This window comes from Salmo salar, chromosome 04 (genome assembly GCF_965601325.2).
Source record: "Salmo salar chromosome 04, fSalSal1, whole genome shotgun sequence".
Lineage (NCBI taxonomy): Eukaryota > Metazoa > Chordata > Actinopteri > Salmoniformes > Salmonidae > Salmo > Salmo salar.
Window position 1 is genome coordinate 83,605,241 of NC_138294.1, and position 24,750 is coordinate 83,629,990.

Below are 24,750 nucleotides of genomic sequence, written 5' to 3' on the forward strand. Positions count from 1 at the left end.
GCCTTTCTTAAAATCAATACACAAGTATATATTTTTAACCCTGCATATTTAGTTAATATTGCCTGCTAACATGAATTTCTTTTAACTAGGGAAAATCTGTCACTTCTCTTGCAAACAGAGTCAGGGTATATGCAGCAGTTTGGGCCGCCTGGCTCGTTGCGAACTGTGAAGACTATTTCTTCCTAACAAAGACAGCCAACATTGCCAAATGGGATGATTTAACAAAAGTGCATTTGCGAAAAAAAGCACAATCTTTGCACGACTGTACCTAACCATAAACATCAATGCCTTTCTTAAAATCAATACACAGAAGTATATATTTATAAACCTGCATATTTAGCTAAAAGAAATCCAGGTTAGCAGGCAATATTAACCAGGTGAAATTGTGCCAGTTCTCTTGCGTTCCTTGCACGCAGAATCAGGGTATATGCAACAGTTTGGGCCGCCTGGCTCGTTGCGAACTAATTTGCCAGAATTTTACTTAATTATGACATAATTACATTATGACATTGGAGGTTGTGCAATGTAACAGGAACATTTAGACTTATGGATGCCACCCGTTAGGTAAAATACAGAACGGTTCCGTATTTCACTGAAAGAATAAACGTGATAGTTTCCGGATTTGACCATATTAATGACCTAAGGCTCGTGTTTCTGTGTGTTATTATGTTATAATTAAGTCTATGATTTGATAGAGCAGTCTGACTGAGCGGTGGTAGGCACCACCAGGCTCGTAAGCGTTCATTCAAAATAGCACTTTCGTGCGTTTTGCCAGCAGCTCTTTGCAATGCATTGCGCTGTTTATGACTTCAAGCGTGTCAACTCCCAAGTTTAGGCTGGTGTAACCGATGTGAAATGGCTAGCTTGTTAGCCGGGTGCGCGCTAATAGCGTTTCAAACGTCCCTCGCTCTGAGACTTGGAGTAGTTGTTCCCCTTGCTCTGCATGGGTAACGCTGCTTCGAGGGTGGCTGTTGTCGATGTGTTCCTGGTTCGAGCCCAGGTAGGAGCGAGGAGAGGGACGGAAGCTATACTGTTACACTGGCAATACTAAAGTGCCTATAAGAACATCCAATAGTCAAAGGTATATGAAATACAAATCGTATAGAGAGAAATAGTCCTATAATTCCTATAATAACTACAACCTAAAACTTCCTACCTGGGAATATTGAAGACTCATGTTAAAAGGAACCACCAGCTTTCATATGTTCTCATGTTCTGAGCAAGGAACTTAAACGTTAGCTTTCTTACATGGCACATAATGCACTTTTAATTTCTTCTCCAACACTTTGTTTTGCATTATTTAAACCAAATTGAACATGTTTCATTATTTATTTGAGGCTAAATTGATTTTATTGATGTATTATATTAAGTTAAAATAAGTGTTCATTCAGTATTGTTGTAATTGTCATTATTACAAAAAAAATATTTAAATTTAAATAAAAATAATAATAAAAATCGGCCGATTAATCGGTAGCGACTTTTTTTTGGTCCTCCAATAAAATCGGTATCGGCGTTGAAAAATCATAAAATCGGTCGACCTCTAATCTGGATGGACCTGAAAATAGCTGTGCAGCGGCACTCCCCATCCAACCTGACAGAGCTTGAGAGGATCTGTAGAGAAGAATGGGAGAAACTCCCCAAATGGGGTATTGCGTGTAAATTGATGGATAAAACATTTAATTTCTCATTTTAGAATACGGCTGTATTGTAACAAAATGTGGAAAAGGTCAAGGGGTCTGAATACTTTCCAAATGCACTGTATATCAGTAATTTGCCCCCATAAAAATCTGTATCTGACCCAAAAATCCTGTATCTGTCACGCTCTAACTTGTATCACAAACCATGTTTGAGAAAATCATGATGAAACTGGTCATTGTAGACCTACACATGCCTCCTGTAAGACCTTATGATCTGTGAACCGTACATGATACAGACATCATCTTGGTGTCGTACTTCATATGTTACTATAAGAAGTATGTCTAAATTCTGAAATACTTATATAGTTAACAGAAAAAAGGCAGTTTAAAATGTTAAGAAAATGTTTTCATGTCACATACCTAGTTGAACGACTCCACAGAATGGCATACCAGAGGCCAGCCAACACACAATACAAGTCCTACTTGGTAATAATGAGAGGCTTGTTGCACAAGACTGGGAAATAATTCACCATTGACAGTATCTTTCAGCCCAGGCCAGACAAGACCATTGACAGCATCTTTCAGCCCAGGCAAGATCTGGCTGCCTGTCAAAGGACTAGAGAAGCACTTCAACTAGGCCAGAGTCCATGTTTGACAAATCCAAAAACATATTAGTGTGAAGTCTCATGTGGTTGCGTCATACATCCCATCTCCTCCAGGAAATTAAGACAAGCTGCTCCAGGTCAAATAAAATATCATGCCAAGTAGGGCTGGGCGATATGGCCAAAATATCATATGGTATTTTTCACATTTCTGACGGTACGGCGGTATTTGACGGCATTTTATGTTTTTGAATAAATAAAAGTTGTACATTTGCTTTATGAGCAGCGAGTGATCCCAGGGTGTTTTATGAGTAGTGAGTGATCCCAAGGTGCTTTATGAGCAGTGAGTGATCCCAGGGTGCTTTATGAGCAGCGAGTGATCCCAGGGTGCTTTATGAGCAGCGAGTGATCCCAGGGTGCTTTATGAGCAGCGAGTGATCCCAGGGTGCTTTATGAGCAGTGAGTGATCCCAGGGTGCTTTATGAGCAGTGAGTGATCCCAGGGTGTTTTATGAGCAGTGAGTGATCCCAGGGTGTTTTATGAGTAGTGAGTGATCCTAGGGTGGCAACACATACATTCTAAATGATTTCAATGAGTCTTTCTCCATTCTGATTGTTTTATAATGTTCAATTCAACTTCAACCTAAAACAATTTCCTGCATTTCCATCAATTTCTGCATTTCCTGCACTCATTTGAGATCATTTCCACACTGCCACGATATGGGCAAAAATACTAGGCCTTATTTTTAACCAAATGCTGCAATTGCGATTTAGATCAAAACACTTGGGTGAACTTTTGGAATCATGGAAATAGAATGTTTATTATAATTCTATAGTTAGAATATAAATAATAGTGGGCACTTTGAATACAGTGTTTGATATGACAACGAATGAAAATGTCATGGACGAGTTGTGACAGGATAGGAACCAAATTGATGTTCAGTGTTTCCTAGGGGACCCTATAATTTTGGCTACGTTAAATCTTTATTCATAAAGCCAACATATTCATGCTAGCCAGCTAACTAGCTATTAGCATTAGTGGCTAACATGATTTAGCTTATCTTGCTAAGAAAATACAAACTAGCTGTTTGCAGATGTAAGAAACACAAACTAATATTGTAATTATAGAATGCTTGTGGATTTATATTAAGATCAAAGTGGAAACCACATCGTTGACATCAACATTGTTGCATGTGCTGCACTGACCATGCAGACTGAACGCAAGTCGTGGTCAAGCAACAACAAATGCGCTCCTTGAGTGACATGGGGTGGGACTAGGTCTGAGAGAGAGAGAGAGCAGAGAGAGATGACTCAAGTAGCGGAGTAAACTATAAAAATGGACGTTACACGCGGCGTATCACATTTAACAAAACAAACATTCAAATATTGTTATATAAGATACAGTAAAACCCCAAACCGGTCGGTGCATAAATACTGGTATATAGTCAAATACGGTATACCGCCCAACCTTATGGCGGTATACGATATTTTACGATATACCAGTATTGATGCACAGACCGGTTTGGGGTTTTACTGTATCTTATAACACAATATTTGAATGTTTGTTTTGTTAAATGTGATAAGTTGTGTGTAACGTCCATTTTTATAGTGTACTCGCTACTTGAGTCATCCCTCTCCATACCTAGCCCTGCCCCCTGTTTACTCACAGAGTGTATGTCGTTGTTGCTCGACCACGAGACACTTGCGTTCAGTCTGCATGGTCAATGCAGCACATGCAACAACATTGATGACTACCATGCCGTTTTAACTTTGCTTCTTATTATAATCCACAAGAGTTCTATAACTACACTATTAGCTTGTGTTTCTTACATTTGCAAACAGGTCATTTGTATTTTCTTAGCAAGTTGTGGCTAAGTCATGTTAGCCAATAATGCTAATTGCTAGTTAGCTGGCTACCTAGCTAGCTAATAAATATACTGAGTCAGAGAAAACACAGCTAACTACACAGCCTGATATCAGTGATGGTTTAGGCCTAAATCAGCATGCTGCTTGTGAAACAGTATCTTCTAAATCAAAGAGGAATAGGCAAAGCATATGTTAGCTACATATTTAATGTAGCCAAAGATTATAGGGTCCCCTAGGAAACACTCACCAACACTTTGGTTCCTACCCTGCCATGTTAATTCGTTGTCATATCAAAAACTGTATTCAAAGTGCCCACTATTATCATCTAACTATAGAATTAGAATAAATCTCAAGTCAAATCGCAACATTTGGTTAAAAATAAGGTCTTGATTTTTTTGCCCATATCGTGCAGCTCTACGTGGCAGTGAGGAAATGATCACAAATGAGATTTATGAAAATGCAGACAATTATTTTGGGTTGAAGTTTAATTAACCAGTATAAAACAATCAGAATGGAGAGAGACCCATTGAAATCACTTAGAATGTATGTAGGGTCACGCACTACTCATAAAGCATTTAACTTGTACTATTCAAAAACAGAAAAACAGTCAAAAATGTGAAAAATACTGTGATATGATATTGTGGCCATGTCGACCAGCCCTAATGCTAAGCAGTGGGAATGGAAACAAGCGTTAAAATGGTGGCCATGGAGCAGTAAACTAACAGAATTAACAACCATGACCTTAGGAGTGACAACCACACAAATCACCAGTAGGCTGGGGCTGCAGTAGCCAAGAATGTATTTTCTACAATCCACAGAGAGATGAACTACTTGAAGTCAAATAGTAGATTAACACAAAAACACTCTTAATTCATTACAAAATAAATACTCAACAAAAGAACAGTGTGCACTGAACCCTATCCTAAGAGGCGAAACAGGAAGGGTCCTAGTAAAGTACTAGGTAATGAGATGCCATACGGCATCATGACGACGCACAAGTATGGCTGCTGTTGCAGTAGTTACGCATCTGAATGGATTGGCAACTGTAGCGATTAAAGGGATACTACGAGATTATGGCAATTGTGCTGTCCTACTTACCCAGAGTCAAATTAACTCATGAATACCATTTTTATGTCTCTACGTGCAGTATGAAGGAAGTTAGAGGTAGTTTCGTGAGCCAATGCTAACTAGCGTTAGCGCAATGACTGGAAGTCTACAGGTACAGTAGCATACGCTAGAATCTGACTCTGGCTAAGTAGAACAACAGCACAATTGTCATAATCTTGCAATATCCCTTTAATCGCTACAGTTGCCAATCCATTCAGATGCGTAACTACTGCAACAGCAGTCATATTTGTGTGTCGTCATGATGCCGTATGGCATCTCATTGCCTAGTACTTTACTAGGACCCTTCCTGCGGTTGCCAATGCATTCAGATGCATAGCAACAGCAGCCATACTTGTGCGTCGTCATGGTGGGAGATGGCTTCTACAGGACTAGGCTACGTACGTAGGCACACAGACACATAGCCCTTATGAGCCTGCCTGTCCCTCAGTTCAACTCTTTCCTTCTCACAGCCTCACATGAGAAGTTTGGTTCACCTCCAAAGTACACACCTAGGTGGGCGGATCAAATAAGACTTTTCCTTACCAAGCGCAACAATAATCTTTAAGGAAACATTTTTTAAAGTCAAGCTTAGACTTAATAATAGGCGAGTGGCACATAGGAATGTAATGAAATAATTCCCTAACTATGAGGAAAAATAGTTTTCACCTGATTAAGAGACAAAAGAATAGTGGGAAACAGTCAGAGAGACCAAACCGGAGTATTTTGTATTTCAACTCGCTCCAGGCAGCGAGCCTGTGTTTGGGAGTATAGCTAGAAGCTAAGGCCAAACTATCCGACGTGAAGAACACTGCTAAAACAGGCCTTGATGAAACATGCGTTTCTGCCACAACATTAATGTACAATGTCACAGCTAAAATAATGGAAAGGGAAGGGGGAGGGAGCTAGGGAAGGGGGCCCAGCTTTGACACTTGATTTTTGTGTTGCTGGTCAAGGCATTTCAAAGCCTTCCACATTAAAACACCCACAAGCCCATGAAGCCAGTCCCAGAGCATGGTTAGGGAGGGAGGGGTAGCAGGGGGTGCAGACTGGTTCCACAGGGGAGCCAGATCTACTTTGGTGATAAAGTAATTAAAAACAGCAACAGATCCTAATCAGAGACTGGGAGTTAAAACGCCTGTGACACTTCAGACACGTCCCCCCCCCTTCCCCATCTCCCGCTCGTTAAAACACACAGTACGCGTCCTGTTTCATAACTCCATTCAAGGGTAGAAGGTTAGAGAACATAAGAACACGGTCGTGCACTTGTCACTGATGGTCAATTCTTTCATTATTCAAGGGGCATTTACCGCCATCAGGATCGTGACTAATTGGCTAATGCCCTCTAACTTTTAATAGCTGGGAAAGTGTGCTGGCCGTAAATGGGGGGCTAAATGAGATCGAATGAATGAGGCTTGTTACTATAACCATAGAACAAAAGATTACATCTGACAGGGCTCTACAGCACGACCATTTTACTTGCATATGCACCCAAATCTTTTGCTGTGCGACCCAGAATTTATATTTAAGAGCACCAGTGCGCATAGAAAATTTGAGGATTCTAGCTTTAATATCTCAAATATTTTTCATTGTGCTCCTTCTTTCTGTGTGCCTAAATCTTTCAACTTAAGAGCACATGTGCTCCTTGTAAAAAAGGTCAGCGTAGAGCCCTGTCTGATACTAACCTCAGCACATTAGTCAGTCAAACAGTCAGTCTACACATCCCAAAACATCTTCCCATTAGTACACCGTCAACTGATACACACAATGATGTGAACACGAGACCTTTGGGGTCGATATTTTCTGTTTTGATAAGACATCCTGCCGTATCATGAACTAACAGACGTCATAGGCTACTTCCATGGTCTTAAAGGGATACTTCGGGATTTTGGCAATGAGGTCCTGTATCTACTTCCCCAGAGTCCGATGAACTAGTGGATACCATTTTTGACTCTGTGTCCACTATGAAGGAAGTTAGATGTAGGTTCGCAAGCAAAAAGCATGCTAGCAGATACCCATAGACTTCAGTCATTGTGCTTATGCTAGTTAGCATTGGCTCGCAAAACTACCTCCAACTTCCTCTATACTGGACACAGGGATAAGTGGTTTCCACTAGTTCATCAGACTCTGGGGAAGTAGATAAAGGGCCTTATTGCCAAAATCCCAAAGCGTCCCTTATAATGTAAAATGGCACCGGAGCAGAAGGCAGACGTTTTACATGCCCCCAACCGCACCATCAAGAGCATCCTGACTGGTTGCATCACTGTCTGGTATGGCAACTGCTCGGCCTCCGACCGCAAGGCACTGCAGAGGGTAGAACGAATGGCCCAGTACATCACTGGGGCCAAGCTTCCTGCCATCCAGGACCTCTACACCAGGCGGTGTCAGAGGAAGGCCCTGAAAATTGTCAGACTCCAACCACCCCAGTCATAGACTGTTCTCTCTACTACCACACGGCAAGCGGTACTGGAGCGCCATGTCTAAGTCCAAGAGGCTTCTAAACAGCTTCTAGCCCCAAGCCATAAGACTCCTGAACACCTAGTCAAATGGCTACCCAGACTATTTCCATTGCTGCCCCCCCCCCCCCCATATCTTTTACACCGCTGCTACTCTGTTGTTATCATCTATGCAGTCACTTTAATAACTCTACCTACATGTACATACTACCTCAACTAACCGGTGCCCCCGCACATTGACTCTGTACCGGTACCCCCTGTATATAGTCTCGCTATTGTTATTTTACTGCTGCTCTTTAATTACTTGTTACTTTTATTTCTTATCCATATTTTTTTTTAACTGCATTGTTGGTTAGAGCCTGTAAGTAAGCATTTCACTGTAAGGTCTAGACCTGTTGTATTCGGCGCATTTGACTAATATATTTTGATTTGATTATAGAAAACAATCTCACAAATCACAAGCACACTTGCTAGTGAGTAGCCAGCTAATCTCTATAATTCAAGTTTAGCCAACTTGGACCTATTTCCTAGCTGACAAGGTAGAAGCGTTGTTATGAACACACCCATCTGTCCATTTCCATACGTTTGAACAGCATGCTAGCCTGTCCACTTTGTTTAGTTGAAATCGAGTGGCCTAACTTATTTCTCAGAATAAGAACGAGTTCGCAATTCCTTATTTAGGGTGTGTTGGTAAATTCAAGCCCCAGAGTGCGCTCTGGGTGTTTGCCAATTCAGAGCGTTGTCAGATTGTCTATTCGTAAATTCAGATCACTTCGCTCTCGGAGCGTTCAGAGCGCACACTGGACGCTGTGACCTGGGAGTAGGGTTGATCCGAGCGTTCTGACCTCACAACAGCAGTCAAGCACCCAAGCTAATTGGCTAAGGTTGGCTAGCTTTCTAGCTACTTCGACACAAATTAGAACATTTCACTCTGACCATTTTACTCGGCCTAGCAGAGCTGGTTAGGCTGTTTTCGTGTTATCCAGAGCGCTGGTGGCTATAACTGGGCTGCTGGCAACAATTTAAATTTTGACGACGCTTACCGACACCAGCCAATATTCAACAGGTGTTGAGCATTCGTAAATTCATCAGTTATTCTGCACTCTAGCACACAATCGAGAGTGCTCAGAAATTGGAGTAGATGGCCAGAGTGAATTTACGAACGCACCCATATTTGATGCAAATTGCACATTTCTAAAAACACAGACTAGACAGCTAGTATAACAGTTTTTGGCTAAAATGCTGCTAGTGGTACATGGTACCTCAAATGCTGCTAGTGAAAAACTGAGAATTCATTTTTCAGAATCAATTTTAATTGATACTCACAATTTTAGTAGTGACTGCTCTGTGTGAAATTTGAGGAGTTGATACATAAAAAGGTTTTCATTAGAAAGGTTAACTACTCCTGTATTACAGTAAAATAATGTCTCAATGTCTGTGTGTGTCCATATGACTGATTCTGTTGGAACAAACCTCAAATACTGAATTGAAACCGGTTTCGGGAATATTGTGCTAAAACATACATTTGAATTAATTTGATATATCACCCAGCCCTAATGACAACAACTGTGATTTGAAGCAGCTATAAATGCAAGCAAACATATGTTCTTCGTTTAAAAAAGGTTAACCAGAAAAATCACAACCGTAGGCTACCTCTAACAATTTTCCACATACATTAGATTGCTAAATATGGCCCTTTGGGTGCCTGCCCAACCCCAGATCCACAGGCATGTTACCGAGCAGTAGGCCCTGTCCCTCCCAGTCACGGAAGTCTGTAGAGCAGCTTACACAGAGCTAAGAGGATGCCCGGGGTTTAGAAAGTGAAAGACCGGCCCTGCCTCAGTGCAGAGAGCTTGGCCTAAGAACACAGCTCTAATACCGTACCCAAAGACAGTAAGCCTATAGTCGGGACCAGGGGCCTGTCCATGTTTTATATTATCATAACATCCCTCTCTGGGAGGCATAGTCACTAATCCCTGAGAGATGACACTGGACCTACTGTAGGAAACATATGACTGTTTGCCAACGGCACCTGCAACCAGTGACAAAAGCTGCTCTAATACAGAAACAAACAGAGAAGAGACCTAGCCTGAAAAACAAACAGCCTCCTTGTTCATTTGGGGCGGCAGGTAGCCTAGTGGTTAGAGCGTTGAGCCAGTAACCGAAAGGTTGCTGGATCGAATCCCTGAGCTGACAAGGTAAAAATCTGTCGTTTTGCCCCTGAACAAGGCAGTTAACCCCGGTAGGCCATCATTGTAAATAAGAATTTGTTCTAAACTGACTTGCCTAGTTAAATAAAGGCTAAATTAAAAAAAATGTAGGTTAGGTCTCCCAGTACAGTCATGCTCTGTGATCAGCAGCTGCACAGCCCAAGGCCATCACAGAATGAACATCTAAATAAAGGGTCCTTCTTTCTGGCCCTAGAAAAATCAGGTTTATTTTTTGCCCGATTGTGTTATCTCCGTTTTGTTTTTCCCATTTATTTATCGCTCTGAAAAAAAACAAAAAAAACGTTCGATGTTATAAGTCCAGAAAAATGCTTAAACCGCATCAGACCACTTGAAGTCTGGGAAAAATAGAATAAATGAAGATTTTGGGGTGTAGTTACCCTTTAATGCAGTTGTTTGGTTAGCCAAGTTTCTGTAGCGCTCATGTAATTTCAGAGTTGGCAAAACAAATGCCCACTGGATTGATGCAAACAATCATGATATTCAGTCAAACTTTGTAGTTAGCATTTAATTGAGAACCTTTGTGGGAAATGTTATCATTAGCATCATCGCTAACGGCCACACAAAGTGTAGATATCCGCGCGCGCACGCACACACACACTGAAGAACATTCCTGTTTAGTTTCAGAAAGTTGCAGAAAAATAAGAAATCACTGATGCATTTTGTTCAAGTCTTATGATTAACTTGGGCAAATTAATGAATTTTCTAATAAATTCCATACATTTTGTGAATTTCCTACTAAGTTCAATACATTTCTGAATATTGTTGAATTCCATTTTAATGTCTGGATTCCATAATTCCGTCCGTGTTCTACGCAACATTTTTGTTTTTAGCGCCATTGCCTTATAAACCGTTTTTTGTTCTCCCAAGTGGGAGCAGCATCTCCCTTCTCATTTCCTCCCTGAGACACAGGTTAATCATCAACATCTCACCTGTGTGGGCTTGCATGGAGCGAGTGCTCTAGTCCCCCTATCAGACAGCCTCCACTTTCACACCGAACATGAGATATTCTTGGCTGAGACACAGCAGGCCTATGGAAACTTCCAGCACCATTAAACTCTAAGAGCTCAGTATCACATCACTTTAATGTGTTAACTCCCCCAAGGCAGACACCTAAACAGTCAGTGAAAGCTCATTTAAATAAGTTACAAACAGGCATCCACTGTTGATTAACATAACCAAGATTTCTATGAAAAGGTGCTGCTACAGTATGAAGCTGAAGTATTGTAGACAGTAAGGTATTTCTACACAATGTTACTTGAGCAATGTAAATGTTGTTCAAGCTTGATGGATGTAGGCTATGCTAAATAACGAGGGGCAACATAGCCTACAGCAGGGGTAGGCACCTAGATTCAGCCGTGGGACGGTTTGTCAACGCAGATGGTCGGGGGGCCGAAAATCATTTTTAGACCTTGATTAAACAAATAAAAATGTATTCATGGGAATGCTTGGGAACAGATTTCCTACAGTCAACTTATTTGTTGCTGAATTCCTGTTAAATGTCGACGTCTTGTTTCACCAAAAAACAAAATCCTAAAACATTTTCTTTTTTTTGGGGGGGGGGGGGGTCTCCTGTTGCCGACCCCTGGCCTAAAAGCATTATACCGTTAAAAACACCACAAACCCCCCACCTGTTCTCTCCGTGATGAGATGGAAACTATGTAGAACCATTTGGACATGCCTGGCAGTCACAAGAGAAAGTCATGCAATCAATGGGCTGGTGTTCACTATCACTAAGTTAAGCTGAAAACATTGCTTGTTCAGGGACTGAGAGACAGGGAACCTATTTATTATGTACGCTAACAGTCACAAGTTTGGACACACCTACTCGTTCAAGGAATTTTCTTTATTTTTACTATTTTCTACATTGTAGAATAGTGAAGACATCAAAACTATGAAATAACACATATGGAATCATGTAGTAACCAAAAAGTGTTAAACAAATCAAAATATATTTTATATTTGAGATTCTTCAAAGTAGCCACCCTTTCCTTTGATGACAGCTTTGCACTCTTGGCATTCTCTCAACCAGCTTCATGAGGAATGCTTTTCCAACAGTCTTGAAGGAGTTCCCACATATGATGAGCACCTGTTGACTGCTTTTCCACTCTGCGGTGCAACTCATCCCAAACCATCTCAATTGTGTTGTGGTCAGGAGATTGCGGAAGACAGGTCATTGATGCAGCACTCACTCCATCACTCTCCTTGGTCAAATAGCCCTTACATGCTGAACAGACCGGACACGTCGCGTGCACGAGCGTTGCAAAATAAATGTAGAAATCCATGTTATTCAATTATTGCACCCACACTGCTAACGCGCGTCCGCGTTGCCAAGAGCTAAAATAGAAGTGATTCCTATTTCTGATGTAGATCACGCTGCAAGTCCTGCCTCTCCCCATCTCCTCATTGGTTTATAGAAGCAGGTACCCACGTGCCATCTCCTCATTGGTTATACCCACGTGGGTGACTGAAAGACGAACTGTTTTGCCGGTTGTCGTGGTAATACTATGAAAGTGTAGATGCCAATCACCATATAAGTTCAAAGATGAAAAAGCCTGGAAGGAGGAGAGATGACTAGAAACAATACGGTTGACTGTTTTATGTGTGGATTAATTGTCGGAGTAGAGGACCTTGTGCATTTCAGATAAAATAACAACTCAATGTTTATATCCCAGGACAAATTAGCTAGCAACAGCAAGCTAGCTAAATAGGACAAATTAGCTAGCATGTGCAAGTTAGCTAGCTAAATTGCCATACATGTTTAATGCTTTTCGACCTGTCCCCAAATTAATGTAATTGGTTCAGAGTTTGTTTTGATATTTTAACCTGCGTGTCGTGATCGCGTTTGGTGTAGGGGGACAAAATAAATGTATGCACAATGGTGCACAGCCGGTTTGGGTTCCATGTTACACAGCCTGGAGGTGTGTTTTGGGTCATTGTCCTGTTGAAAAACAAATGATGGTCCCACTAAGCGCAAACCAGATGGGATGATGTGGTAGACAAGCTGGTTAAGTGTGCCTTGAATTCTAAACAAATCACTGAGTGTCACCAGCAAAGCACCCCCACACCATCAGATTTCCACCGGCCTAATATCCATTGCTCGGGTTTCTTGGCCCAAGCAAGTCTCTTTTTCTTATTGGTGTCCTTTAGTAGTGGTTTCTTTGTAGCAATTCGACCATAAAGGCCTGATTCATGCAGTCTCTTCTGAACAGTTGATGTCGAGATGTGTCTGCTACTTGAACTCTGTGAAGCATTTATTTGGGCTGCAATCTGAGGTGCAGTTAACTCTAATGAACTCTGGGTCTTCCTTTCCTGTGGCGGTCCTCATGAGAGCCAGTTTCATCATGCGCTTGATGGTTTTTGTGACTGCACTTGAAGAAACTTTCAAAGTTCTTGTTCTATATTGACTGACCTTCATGTCTTAAAGTAATGATGGACTGTCATTTCTCTTTGCTTATTTTAGCTGTTCTTGCCATAATATGAACTTGGTCTTTATACCACCCCTACCTTGTCACAACACAGCTGATTGGCTCAAACGCATTAAGGAAATCAATTCCACAAATGTACTTTTAACAAGGCACACCTGTTAATTGAAATACATTACAGGTGACTACCTCATGAAGCTGGATGAGAGAATGCCAAGAGTGTGCAAAGCTGTCATCAAGGCAAAGGGTGGCTACTTTGAAGAATCTGAAATATAAAATATATTTTGATTTAACACTTTTTTGGTTACTACATGATTGCTACATGATTCCATGTGTTATTTCATAATAGTGACGTCTTCACTATTATTCTACAATGTAGAAAATAGTTGTTGTTTATTTAAAAAAAGGAAAAAATCCTGGAATGAGTAGTGTCCAAACCTTTGACTGGTACTGTAGTAATGTAATTAGCCTATATAATAAAAGTAATCATTAGGTTACATAGAACAGATCTTTTTTATTATAGAACAAAAATACAATACCTATGTGATTTATCCTAGCGTGACTAAGCATGATTATACAATAACAATGTAATATCTGTGTAATAATTCCACAGCAGTTCCAAACAGCTACAGCTAACCTACTACTGGATTTTGATCCACGGCAGATCCCTCAGTTCAGTCACACGACAGTAGCCTTTCACCACCCAAACCTTCGATATAGACATCGTTGCAGAGGATTCATTTCCAATGGATTTAAAGAGCACAACTTCATTCCGACAGTCTCTATGGAACACTTCTGCCTGTCAGGCCAACCTTACCCGATATGTGAGAATATTCAGCATCCCCTGTTGAAGTAGACTAGAAAATGCTTCTTAATTATTTAAAAAACCAATGTGTCTCAGTTATTACAGCCTGCATCAGGAAACTAACCTCCAATCATACCCTCCACCCCAATGCATTTAGAGGTCAGAGGGCCACAATCCAGCTAGCCTGAGCAACACAGGCTAGCTGAACCAACAAGAGCACAGCACTGCCGTGTGCTACAGTAACATAGCAGTCAGGCTATATCTAACTTGGTCGATATGGCATCATGGCTGTCAGCACTTCTGGGGGGGGTATCCTCAGAGCCTTCAAATCAAGCCTTCCAGCACGTATACTAGCCCAACCCCTGCACCCACCCCTCCAGACGCAGTCACCCCTGTGCTTGATCAATAAAATAATCTCCATGCCCTTTCCATCAAGCCTATCAGTTTTCCAACGCATAATACCGTTATCCAAGTCATCTTCATTGTGTGCTATCAATCAAATTTCAAATTGCATTATAAATGAGGTGGCATTATAAAGGATGTGTAGACCGGTAGTCTCAGGTTATTAATAGCCCTGTAATCCTAAAAATCACTTTCACGGAAAGATAGGTAATTGATGTTCCATCCATTTCGCGACAGTGTGTTCTCTGGATGAAGAAAATGATCTGATATTTTCTAGGCTGTCATAGCTTCTGTATGTCATATACGTGGCACACATCACTGCAGTGGTACAGCTACGCTAGTCATAAGAGGCCTCTGGCAATTAAAGCATTAGGACCAACATCTAATAGCGTGACAAATTCATCACGTAACGCAGAGTAAGGTCTTTGGGTACACACAATTCTATTTCGTCTCGCTGAATGGCTCTAATATCATTAAAGTCAGAAGACACTATATAAAACCAGTGGGAATTATTGACTGACCTGGAAGGGGAAGATGTTGTCACTCCTGCTCACACTCTCGTCCATCCAGGATTTGGGGTTGAACCCAGGGCTGGTGCGGGAGTACTTCTGCGACGGCACGTGGTTGTTGGGGAAGGTTTTCTTCAGTGGGGAGATGGAGTTCAGGGGGGTCATGCCTCCGTTGAGGCCCCGACGGTACTCACGCCCCTGGGAGCCTCCCCAGCCACCATAGCCCCCGCCAGGACTCCAGGAGGTTGAGGAGGGAGAGGGAGAAGGGCTTTGGTAGCTACCCCAAGGTGACGGGGGTTTATTCAGATTATTGGACAAATGCGGCAACTGGCTGAACGCAGCATTCCTATGGGGGAAGGGAGGAGGGTGGGGGCTGGCTGGGGACCTGCGGTGCTGTTGGTGTTGGTTGTGTGGGTGCTGAAAGTGTGGATGTGGGGGATGGTGCTGGGAGATGGGTCCAATCTGGGGGGAGAAGTTTCCCCCAAAGCCTGGGCTGGTGTGGTGGGAGAAATTCTGGAACAGGAGGGCCCCATTGTTAGCAGAGGCAGCTGGGTTGAAGAAGCTGACATCCTCGTTGATGATGGTGGAGGGTGTCTGGGAAATAGCCGCTGACCAGTTGTTGAAGCCGGTCAGGGACGAGGAGGTACTGGACTGGGCTGGAGTCCCAAGACCCGATGTCTCTTGGTAGTCGAAGCCTGTCAGTACTGGGGACTCGAGGCGCAGCTTCTCCTTTCCATTGCTACCATCTGAGGCGCTGCCCTCCACCTTGTTCTCCTCGGACCTCGCCTTCTCTAACTCAGATATGATTACAGACTCCTGGTGGCCAGGGGACAGTTGTTGCTTTTCTTGCGTTTCTTGCATTTCCTGTTGCTGGGCTTTGGGCTTTTCAGACCCAAGAATTTCATCTTGCATGCTGCTGTGGGCAGCTGTGGCTGAAAACAGCCAAGGCGACCCACTGCTACTGCCATTACCAGATGTGGTATTGTTTATGAAAGCAGCAGGGCTTGGAGACGCATTCTGATGATGATGTGGAGGTTGCAGATGTGGGTGAATTCTAACTGGGAATGCAGACTTGTTGCCAGTGTTGTTTTGCACTAAGACTCCAAACCCGTAATCCCCCATTTGTTTTCCCCCACACAATATGTGCTATCCCGTGATCTTTACGTCCTAAAGAGAGGGGCAAACACAAAACACACCAGTTATTATTTCATTGGTTGTAATTGAGAATCCGGCAGTCAACAGTGTAAAGGACTTTGAAAGCTAGCTACGTCAGACCCTTTTCTGCTAGTAAACATCTTGCTAGTCCACATGTGGCAAACTCATTCAGTTAAATAAAAGGTTAAATAAATAAAACAAACATTTTTATTGATTTTTATTCCACAGAGGGCTGAGTGCCTCGGGTTCACACTCCTCCCTTGTACTTAGCTAATTAATGAATTAAGGTCACTGATACATTAGGAACTCCTCTTACCTTATGGTTAAGGTATTAATGGACACAAATTCATGGAATGAGTTAAAGCCATCTGTCGAGAATAGCTGCTAATATAATAACCTTGCTAACGTGAGATGCCACATCAGTTCCACCTTGTACGTTGTAGCTAAATGATTTATTGTATGCTAGCTAGTTGGTTATCTAGCACCATCTTTACGTTGCCACAGAATATGCTACACTAGTCTAACTACCTAGTTAGCTAACGTTTTCTGGTAAGCTACACTACATGCTCGTCGAACATCTCATTACAAAATCTTGGGCATTAATATGGAGTTGGTCGCCCCTTTGCTGCTATAACAGCCTCCACTCTTCTGGGAAGGCTTTCCACTAGATGTTGGGACATTGCCGCTATAACAGCTTCCACTCTTCTGGGAAGGCTTTCCACTAGATGTTGGGACATTGCTGCTGTAACAGCCTCCACTCTTCTGGGAAGGCTTTCCACTAGATGTTGGATCATTGCTGCTATAACAGCCTCCACTCTTCTGGGAAGGCTTTCCACTAGATGTTGGAACATTTCTGCGGGGACTTGCTTCCATTCAGCCACAAGAGCATTAGTGAGGTCAGGGACTGATGTTGGGCGATTAGTTATTCCACACCGATCTTGACAAACCATTTCTGTGTGGACCTCGCTTTTTGCACAGGGGCATTGTCATGCTGAAACAGGAAAGGGCCTTCCCCAAACTGTTGCCACAAAGTTGGAAGGACAGAATCGTCTAGAATGCCATTGTATACTGTAGAGTTAAGATTTCCCTTCACTGGAACTAAGGGGCCTAGCCCGAACCATGAAAAACAGCCCCAGAGCATTATTCCTCCTCCACCAAACTTTACAGTTGGCACTATGCATTGGGGCAGGTAGCGTTCTCCTGGCATCCGCCAAACCCAGATTTGTCTGTCGGACCTCCAGATGGCGAAGCGCGATTCATCACTCCAGAGAACGTGTTTCCACTGCTCCAGGGTCCAATGGCAGCAAGCTTTACACCACTCCAGCTAACGCTTGGCATTGCACATGGTGATCTTAGGCTGCTCAGCCATGGAAACCCATTTTATGACGAAGCTCCCAACGAACAGTTCTTGTGCTGACGTTGCTTCCAGAGGCAGTTTGGAACTCGGTAGTGAGTGTTGCAACCGAGGACAAATTACTTTTACGTGCTTCAGCACAAATGACTTTTACGTGCTTCAGCACTTGGCGGTCCTGTTATGTGAGCTTGTGTGGCCTACCACTTCACAGCCGTTGTTGCTCCTAGACGTTTCCACTTCACAATAACAGCATTATAGTTGAGCGGTGCCGCTCTAGCAGGCGAGGTGTCATCCTATGACGATGCAACGTTTAAAGTCACTGAGCTCTTCAGTACTGGCCACAATACTGCCAGTGTTTGTCTATGGAGATTGCATGGATGGGTGCTCGATTTTATGTACCTGTCAGCAACGGGTGTGGCTGAAATAGTCGAATCCACTACTTTGGCAATGTAGTGCATGTCGGACAGTCGACAGGAGATTGCAGTGGTGACATTTCTAAGGCCAATTAACTAGCTAGCATTTTGTCGATAACATACTAAAGTTAGCTGGCCAGTTGCAATAGTCATATGCAACAGTATTTGGAAAATGACGCTAGCCAGCTAACATTAGCTAGCTAAATTTGAACGAAATCATGACAGACAAGCGACCTTGCTTGCCTGACAGCTGTCAAAGCCTATCCCGTTGTTTGGATTCAACCTTTTAATTTCAGAAAATGATGATGGTTTATTTACTCTTAATCTGTTATAGGCACTTCCCCCAACAGTTTGATTGTTTTAGGCAAAATCTTAAACAGATATGACATAGTCGATAGTCACAGATGCTAGCTAGCTATAGTAGTGTATGAATAATCTGGCTAAAGCGACGTTGCACACACATCGACAATAAAATCCCTTTTTCACCTTTTGGTCGCTAACGTTACCCTTGATCCAGGCGATGACTCGATCGTCCTGTAGTCAACCGGCAATCTCGATGTGTCTGATAAAATTGTGAAAATCAAGTTTATGACAAGCGATATGGTACTTTTATGGCTTTCGCTCATATAGTAGCTAGTTATGGCTAACCAGCTTTTCTCTCCTCTCCTGACGTGTCCTGCCTGCTCAATGACACAGCTCTCTCTCGCGAACCGCTAACCTTGCTTGTCTAAAAAAATAAATGTCATTGAATTAAATTGTTAAAACGAATTTAATACTAGTTGACTGTAGTGGCTTATTCGGTGGGTTTCATTGTTTAAAGGATTTCTGTAAAAAAAAAAAATTCTCTCTATCCAACTGACTTGTTCCTGCGTTTCTTTTGCCGTTGCTGTCCCTCTCCTCAGAACCAACCGTGGCCAAATGACAGAGTGCTCAGCCGCGAGACACTTCCGGGTAGAGCTCTGCCCCCTTCTAAAACCTTCCCACGGATGGCTGGGAGCCTCTCCTCAATTCGTGACACCACCCACACCTCGTGAGATAGTGGCGTATAATTGGTCATACAAACCAGTAGCCTCACCTACCTTAAAGATATGCCCGCCCTTTAAGGTCAATTCACGTGATATGCGTATATCCTCTTGACGCCAAGTCTCCGCCTAGTAAGGTCGAATCATGAGAGCTCAGATCAGAGAAAACAGCTGAAATTGCATTCCCTCCCTTTCGTTTGTAAATTAAGAGGTCAAGCCTTCTACAAAAGGTTTAAAAGGTGATGAACGATATGGATTCTGAGCAGAAATATAGCATTGAGCAGGCTGTAGTTGTAATATAGATATAGTCCTACCTTACTCTTACATTCATGCATATAGCTTGTGTCCTTAACTGTTATTGTTTGTTTTTGGCTAGAGGTTATACATTAGCTATAGCATAAACACCCCAGTACAGCTCAATGTTCAACATGGAAAAGAGAGCTTGCTCCTTCCAGTGTTCATAGACATATTCACCATCAAACACTCAGGATAATGTGATGTTCCTTGGATGCAGCCCTATTACTGTAGGTGATATACATGCGAGCTTGTGTGGTGGAAATATCTTCTGCAACTTCCTGAAAATCTCTCAGTGGTTTTGAAAGAGAAGTTGCTGGTGATAGCATGGGGTCAATTTCATGCCTTAAGTATTGAATTCAAAATAAAATAAATCGTAAACAATTGAAAATGCAAAAATAATATTTTAGCTGAAAAGTGAAATAATGGATGTTGAGATTAAAAACCAAAAAAATTGAAAGCAAAAACGTGTAGAATTGTAAACAAAAAGAATATCAAAAGATAAATAAAAAAAACTTGCAAGCAATCATTTTTAAAGCTGGTGTACAAAACCAAAAGTTACAGATGCAAAAATGAAACTTACGAAAGGGAAGCATAGAAATAGTGCACATATGACAGATATACTGATTCTTATACTTGCTTTCAACAAGAATGTCCGGTCTATAACTTAGTTTTCTATATTAGTTTTCTATATGTTTTTGGTAGGGTAGGCCAACAACCAAACCTATTGAATCCATTTCAATTACCCTCTTGCCTGCTGTTACTACCTTTGGTTAGGTTACTCTGATCTGCGCTTTTGCCATCTGTTTCTTTGCCTTCAATAACCATGTTTCCATCCACAGTTTTTATGCAAAGTCATACCTCACAAAAAATGATCACAACAGCTGCCATGGAAACAGGATGTTTCGGTATAATTTTATAAATGCCAACAGATCATTTGTTCATTTGACATGGGTGGAATCTTCTTCAGGCAATACAATTAATTATGCGAGAAATGCTGGTGGAAACGCATTTATGCATATATATTTATATAATAACCATCATGTCGAAGTAAACTTAGCGTCACACGATGATATGGTGTATGGTCCTCCCACTACCACTCGGGAAACCATGTACAGTAGTTTGTTAGGCTAGCCTACAGATGGAAATAATAAACTTCACATGGTGGAGAAAGTGCACGGTAACGTGCATGATGCAAATTTCCAATAAATATCGAGGGTCTTATTCTGGTGCCATGATGATCGATGCTTGAATGCCGTTTGACCAAAAAAATCTATTGTAGCTCTTATTCATAATAATCTCATCATGTAGACTAGCCTACCCTCACAGCCTACCTGCACTGTATCTGCAAGCTGTTGGCTAGAGTGCATGTGTCAAGACCAGAGTGAGCACATTTTCTATTTAATGCAACAGTTTTTGTGATAAAACTATCCGTAGGCCTAGAGTTAAAAATGCGATGAAAACAGATTTTTATTCTGAAAATTAAGCGAAAAAGAAAATGTTGTGTGCACTTCGCCATCACACAGATTTTTATCCGCAACAAGTCCGTTTGTGCATATTTTCTTTATGTGGATTTTAGAATATTTGCATGAAAATCTGTTGTAGCCACTGCTAGTTTTTTTCAATTGCGAGTTTTGGCATTTTTATTCAGTAAAAGCGGGGTTTAGAGGGAGGTGTAGATAATGCACCTGCATTGGTCCACTAGTTTTGGAGTGACGGTTCATCCTAACCCAATCAATGAGCAGGATAGACAGAGGGTGGTTTCTTTCTATTTCTATTCTATTTCTAGCTTAGTTGGCTGTTTTACTGTAGTTATCAGACTAGCTAGCCAAATGGAATTAATCGCAAGACTCTGCATGCCTGTAGCTAGCCCGTACCAGGCGTAGTGAAAGGTTTGTCTGTATCGTTTTAGTAAACCATAGTGCTTGTTATGGACGAATAGACCATTGTGATTTTTATCCCATGACGAATATCTCCAGTTAAATGTAACTAGCTAGCTACATCATTTGTATTTAGACCAGGGACTTGTGTATCCACTTTGACATATCAACACTCTTACACGAGTCCTCTGGATTACATATATAATTTAGCTAGCTATTTATCTAGCTGGAGATATTCATAATGAGATTGAAATCACATTACGCCCTTTACGGATAGAATAATTACTTGGCTTGCGAAAAGCATACAGTCAAACCTGTCATTCATATATGATTGTATCGTAATAACCCTTAACAAGATGTTCTGTACTAGCTGGCTATTTAATCTAGAGACATTCATGGGCAAGACGGTTAATGCTTTTCCCTTGTTGCCCCTATATCCAGCTAATGTTGACTTTGTCTTCAGCAGAAAGAATATTCAGAGGTGGTTTCGGCTGCACACAGCCTCATCTCTGTACTGACCCAGACTATTAAGTACTGTAGCCAATATAAAAAGGCCACCCTCCTCAGTCTATCCTGCTCATTGATTGGGTTAGGATGACTTATCATTCCAAAACTAGTGGATCAATTGAGACGCATTATCTACCGCTCCCTCTAAACCCTGCATTCGTGGAAAAAAATTGCCAAAGCTCACAATTGATAAAACTGGCAGGGAAAACAAAGAAACGGACGGTGAAAGCAAATATCAGAGTAACCTAACCAAAGATAGTAACTGCAGGCAAAAAAAAAGTTCAGGAAAAATGGATACAATAGGGTTGGTTGTTGGAAAAGTTTTACAAAAAAACTATTTTTGCATTAGTTTTGAAATCAATTTGTTTTGATCTCACTTCATTTTTTTGCATGCACGTTTTTTGGGTTTTGCTTTTGATATCATTATTTTTGTTTACAATTAAAATAATTTAGCTTTTGATTTTTTGATTGATGATCTCAACATCCATTATTTCACTATTCCTCGAAAATGATAAATTATTTAATTTTAAAGTCAATACTTAAGGCATGAAATTGACCCCATGTGATATGGCAGATTGTGACAGCGGTGGAAAGGTCTGCTGTCGATGGTATTGGTAGAGGCACCTGCTTGCTCTCTTCTCTAAATTTTTGGGCCAGCAGGATCAATCTCATTACCAGTGCGGATGTGAAATGATGGGTCAGGGAGCACAGAGAGAGAGAGCCTCTGCTCTGAACAGCTGTGGCCACAAACAGAGATCTCATTAAACCAAGCTGCTGCCTAGCCTTCTATTCTCTCACCCGCTAATCAAGCTCTTCCTGCCTGATCATTTTCACTACGCTGCTTGGGTCACGACTAACTGACAATCTCTCATTGCCTTTTCATGAAACGTGAAGTCTACAAATGTGCTCATTCAATTAAACCTGTCATTTTATTTTCAGGTGTGTGTGTGTGTTAGTGTGTGTGTGTGTGTGTGTGTGTGTGTGTGTGTGTGTGTGTGTGTGTGTGTGTGTGTGTGTGTGTGTGTGTGTGTGTGTGTGTGTGTGTGTGTGTGTGTGTGTGTGTGTGTGTGTGTGTGTGTGGGTATACTGGGGGTTCTAGACTGTGTGTAACTGCATGCGGGTGGTAGCCATGGATACTAGAGTATGAGAGTCTCTCATTTCTCTTTAACCTCACACTTCACTCAGTGAGACAGGCCATATCCCTTTAACCTGCTGATAACAGCTCTGACTGAATTTAATTCAAATCCGTGTGTGATTATCTGCCTGTGTTGCCACTGCAGTGTTTGACAAGCCGGCTGAATTGAAATACAATGAGGCATTTGTTTGCAACAGATTACATTACACAGTTATAATACAACATCAGCAATAATTTAACAGTCAAAAATCCAATCATTCTGACATGGCATGACATACAGTATGTCATGTCTCTTTAAATGGGCCTCATCCACTTCTGCCAGTTTCAGGATTTCTGTAGAGGAGTAAAACGTAACCATTCTGTTTCACTGGCTGCTGCTGTTCTGAGAATCAGCTTTTTTACACTGAATAAATGTTTATTTATGGTCCATAGTTTTTCCAGTTCAAAGACCCAGACACAGATAGCAGCCTAATGCTTGCACAGTAATAATTGCATAGTGTCAGTTAATGTAGACACCTCCACAGCTCTCTGTCCTATACACATTTCTTTATTTTTACAATTTTCTCCCCAATTCAGCAAACATGATCCCAGGGATATTCATCCATTCATCATATTAATCCACTAATCTTGACAACAGTGGGAAGAGGTGGAGGAAAGGAGCATTTGAAACACATATTTCTCTCTCACAGTGGGGTGGAGATGTTGAAACATGCGTAAATTAATTACAGAAGGATAGAATAACCGATCTTACTGGCTTCATTTACAGAGAGAGACAAAACCTCTTCTCCCCCAACTCATCTTCCTTCCCATGCACCCTCAATGCTAAAATTCAAAGCAGGGAAATAAATGCTAACATTCAAAGCAGGGAAATAAATGCTAACATTCAAAGCAGGGAAATAAATGCTAACATTCAAAGCAGGGAAATAAATGCTAACATTCAAAGCAGGGAAATAAATGCTAACATTCAAAGCAGGGAAATAAATGCTAACATTCAAAGCAGGGAAATAAATGCTAACATTCAAAGCAGGGAAATAACATCCATATTTATGAGAGAAAGCAGTGTGGCGGATGATAATAGCCTTTATGTGTCCTACTGTATTTCTGGTTGGTTACGGTGTTTGTCCACCGTAACCAATCGCATATCCAGACATGTTTTGTATCTCTTTTTTACGTGTATATATTGCAACAGTTCCGACGAGGCTATGAATAAAACATTAAATCCATTAAAAAATGAATCACCCATACTGGTTCCTCCTAGAGAGCTGTGAATAGACGACGACAACAAGGCCACATTATATTGTGTAATACCATTGTATTGTACCACATTAAATATTCAATACACCAAACAAACTATCTCAAGTTTCAAGGTGTTATTGTCACGTGCACAAGTACAGTGAAATGCCTTTCCCGACAATGCAGTAATCAATATCAGTTGTACTATAAAATAAAGTAAAGTAGAACAAAAACACACGAGAAATAGAAATAAGAAGAACATGAGAAAGTAAGTAAGCTATATCCAGGGTCAGGGCACACTACTGGGCACGCTACTGGGTGCCTGGCCTTGTGTTCTCAGCAGTTCTCTGTCCTCGTGAGCTGCAAGGCAGGAGTATCAACAAAGGCATCATTTCTGTTTGACGTGTTGTATATAGTATAAACATACATGTTTGTTTACCACCACCACTACGTAAGTGCCAGGCGCCCAACCCTAGCACGTTCCACTATACCTCCATTCTGCCTCTCTAGCTTTGACTCTTGCTCCATTCTGTATTGCCCTACTTTGTTTGAAAGGAATGGAATATAATAGTCATGAACTGTGATCCAGCACAGTAGGCCAGGGCTTGTTCACATTGTTCTGTGTGTATTTGTCCTGGTGGGTTTTTCCCAGGGATGAAATAGAAATGAAGCCAAAGAGGTCTAGCCAGTGGAATATCTCAGCGTTTGAGGGGGGAATGGTGGA

At 41.6% G+C, this 24,750-nt stretch overlaps 1 protein-coding gene across 2 annotated transcripts in view; it reads right to left on the bottom strand.

Moving 5' to 3' along the window:
* LOC106603870 (cytoplasmic polyadenylation element-binding protein 4) overlaps positions 1-18,957 on the bottom strand; it is a 34,859-nt gene extending 15,902 nt beyond the window's left edge. Inside the window, exons 1-2 of one of the 2 annotated variants that reach the window (XM_082974757.1) lie at positions 18,442-18,957; positions 15,046-16,200 (exon numbers count right to left, since the gene is read on the bottom strand). In XM_082974757.1, the coding sequence (XP_082830883.1) occupies positions 15,046-16,155 (1,110 nt within the window). In that variant the 5' untranslated portion in view covers positions 16,156-16,200; positions 18,442-18,957. The remainder of the gene's footprint in view (positions 1-15,045; positions 16,201-18,441) is intronic. The other variant, XM_082974758.1, reaches the window with a different exon arrangement.
* Between the last annotated feature and the right edge of the window lie 5,793 nt (positions 18,958-24,750).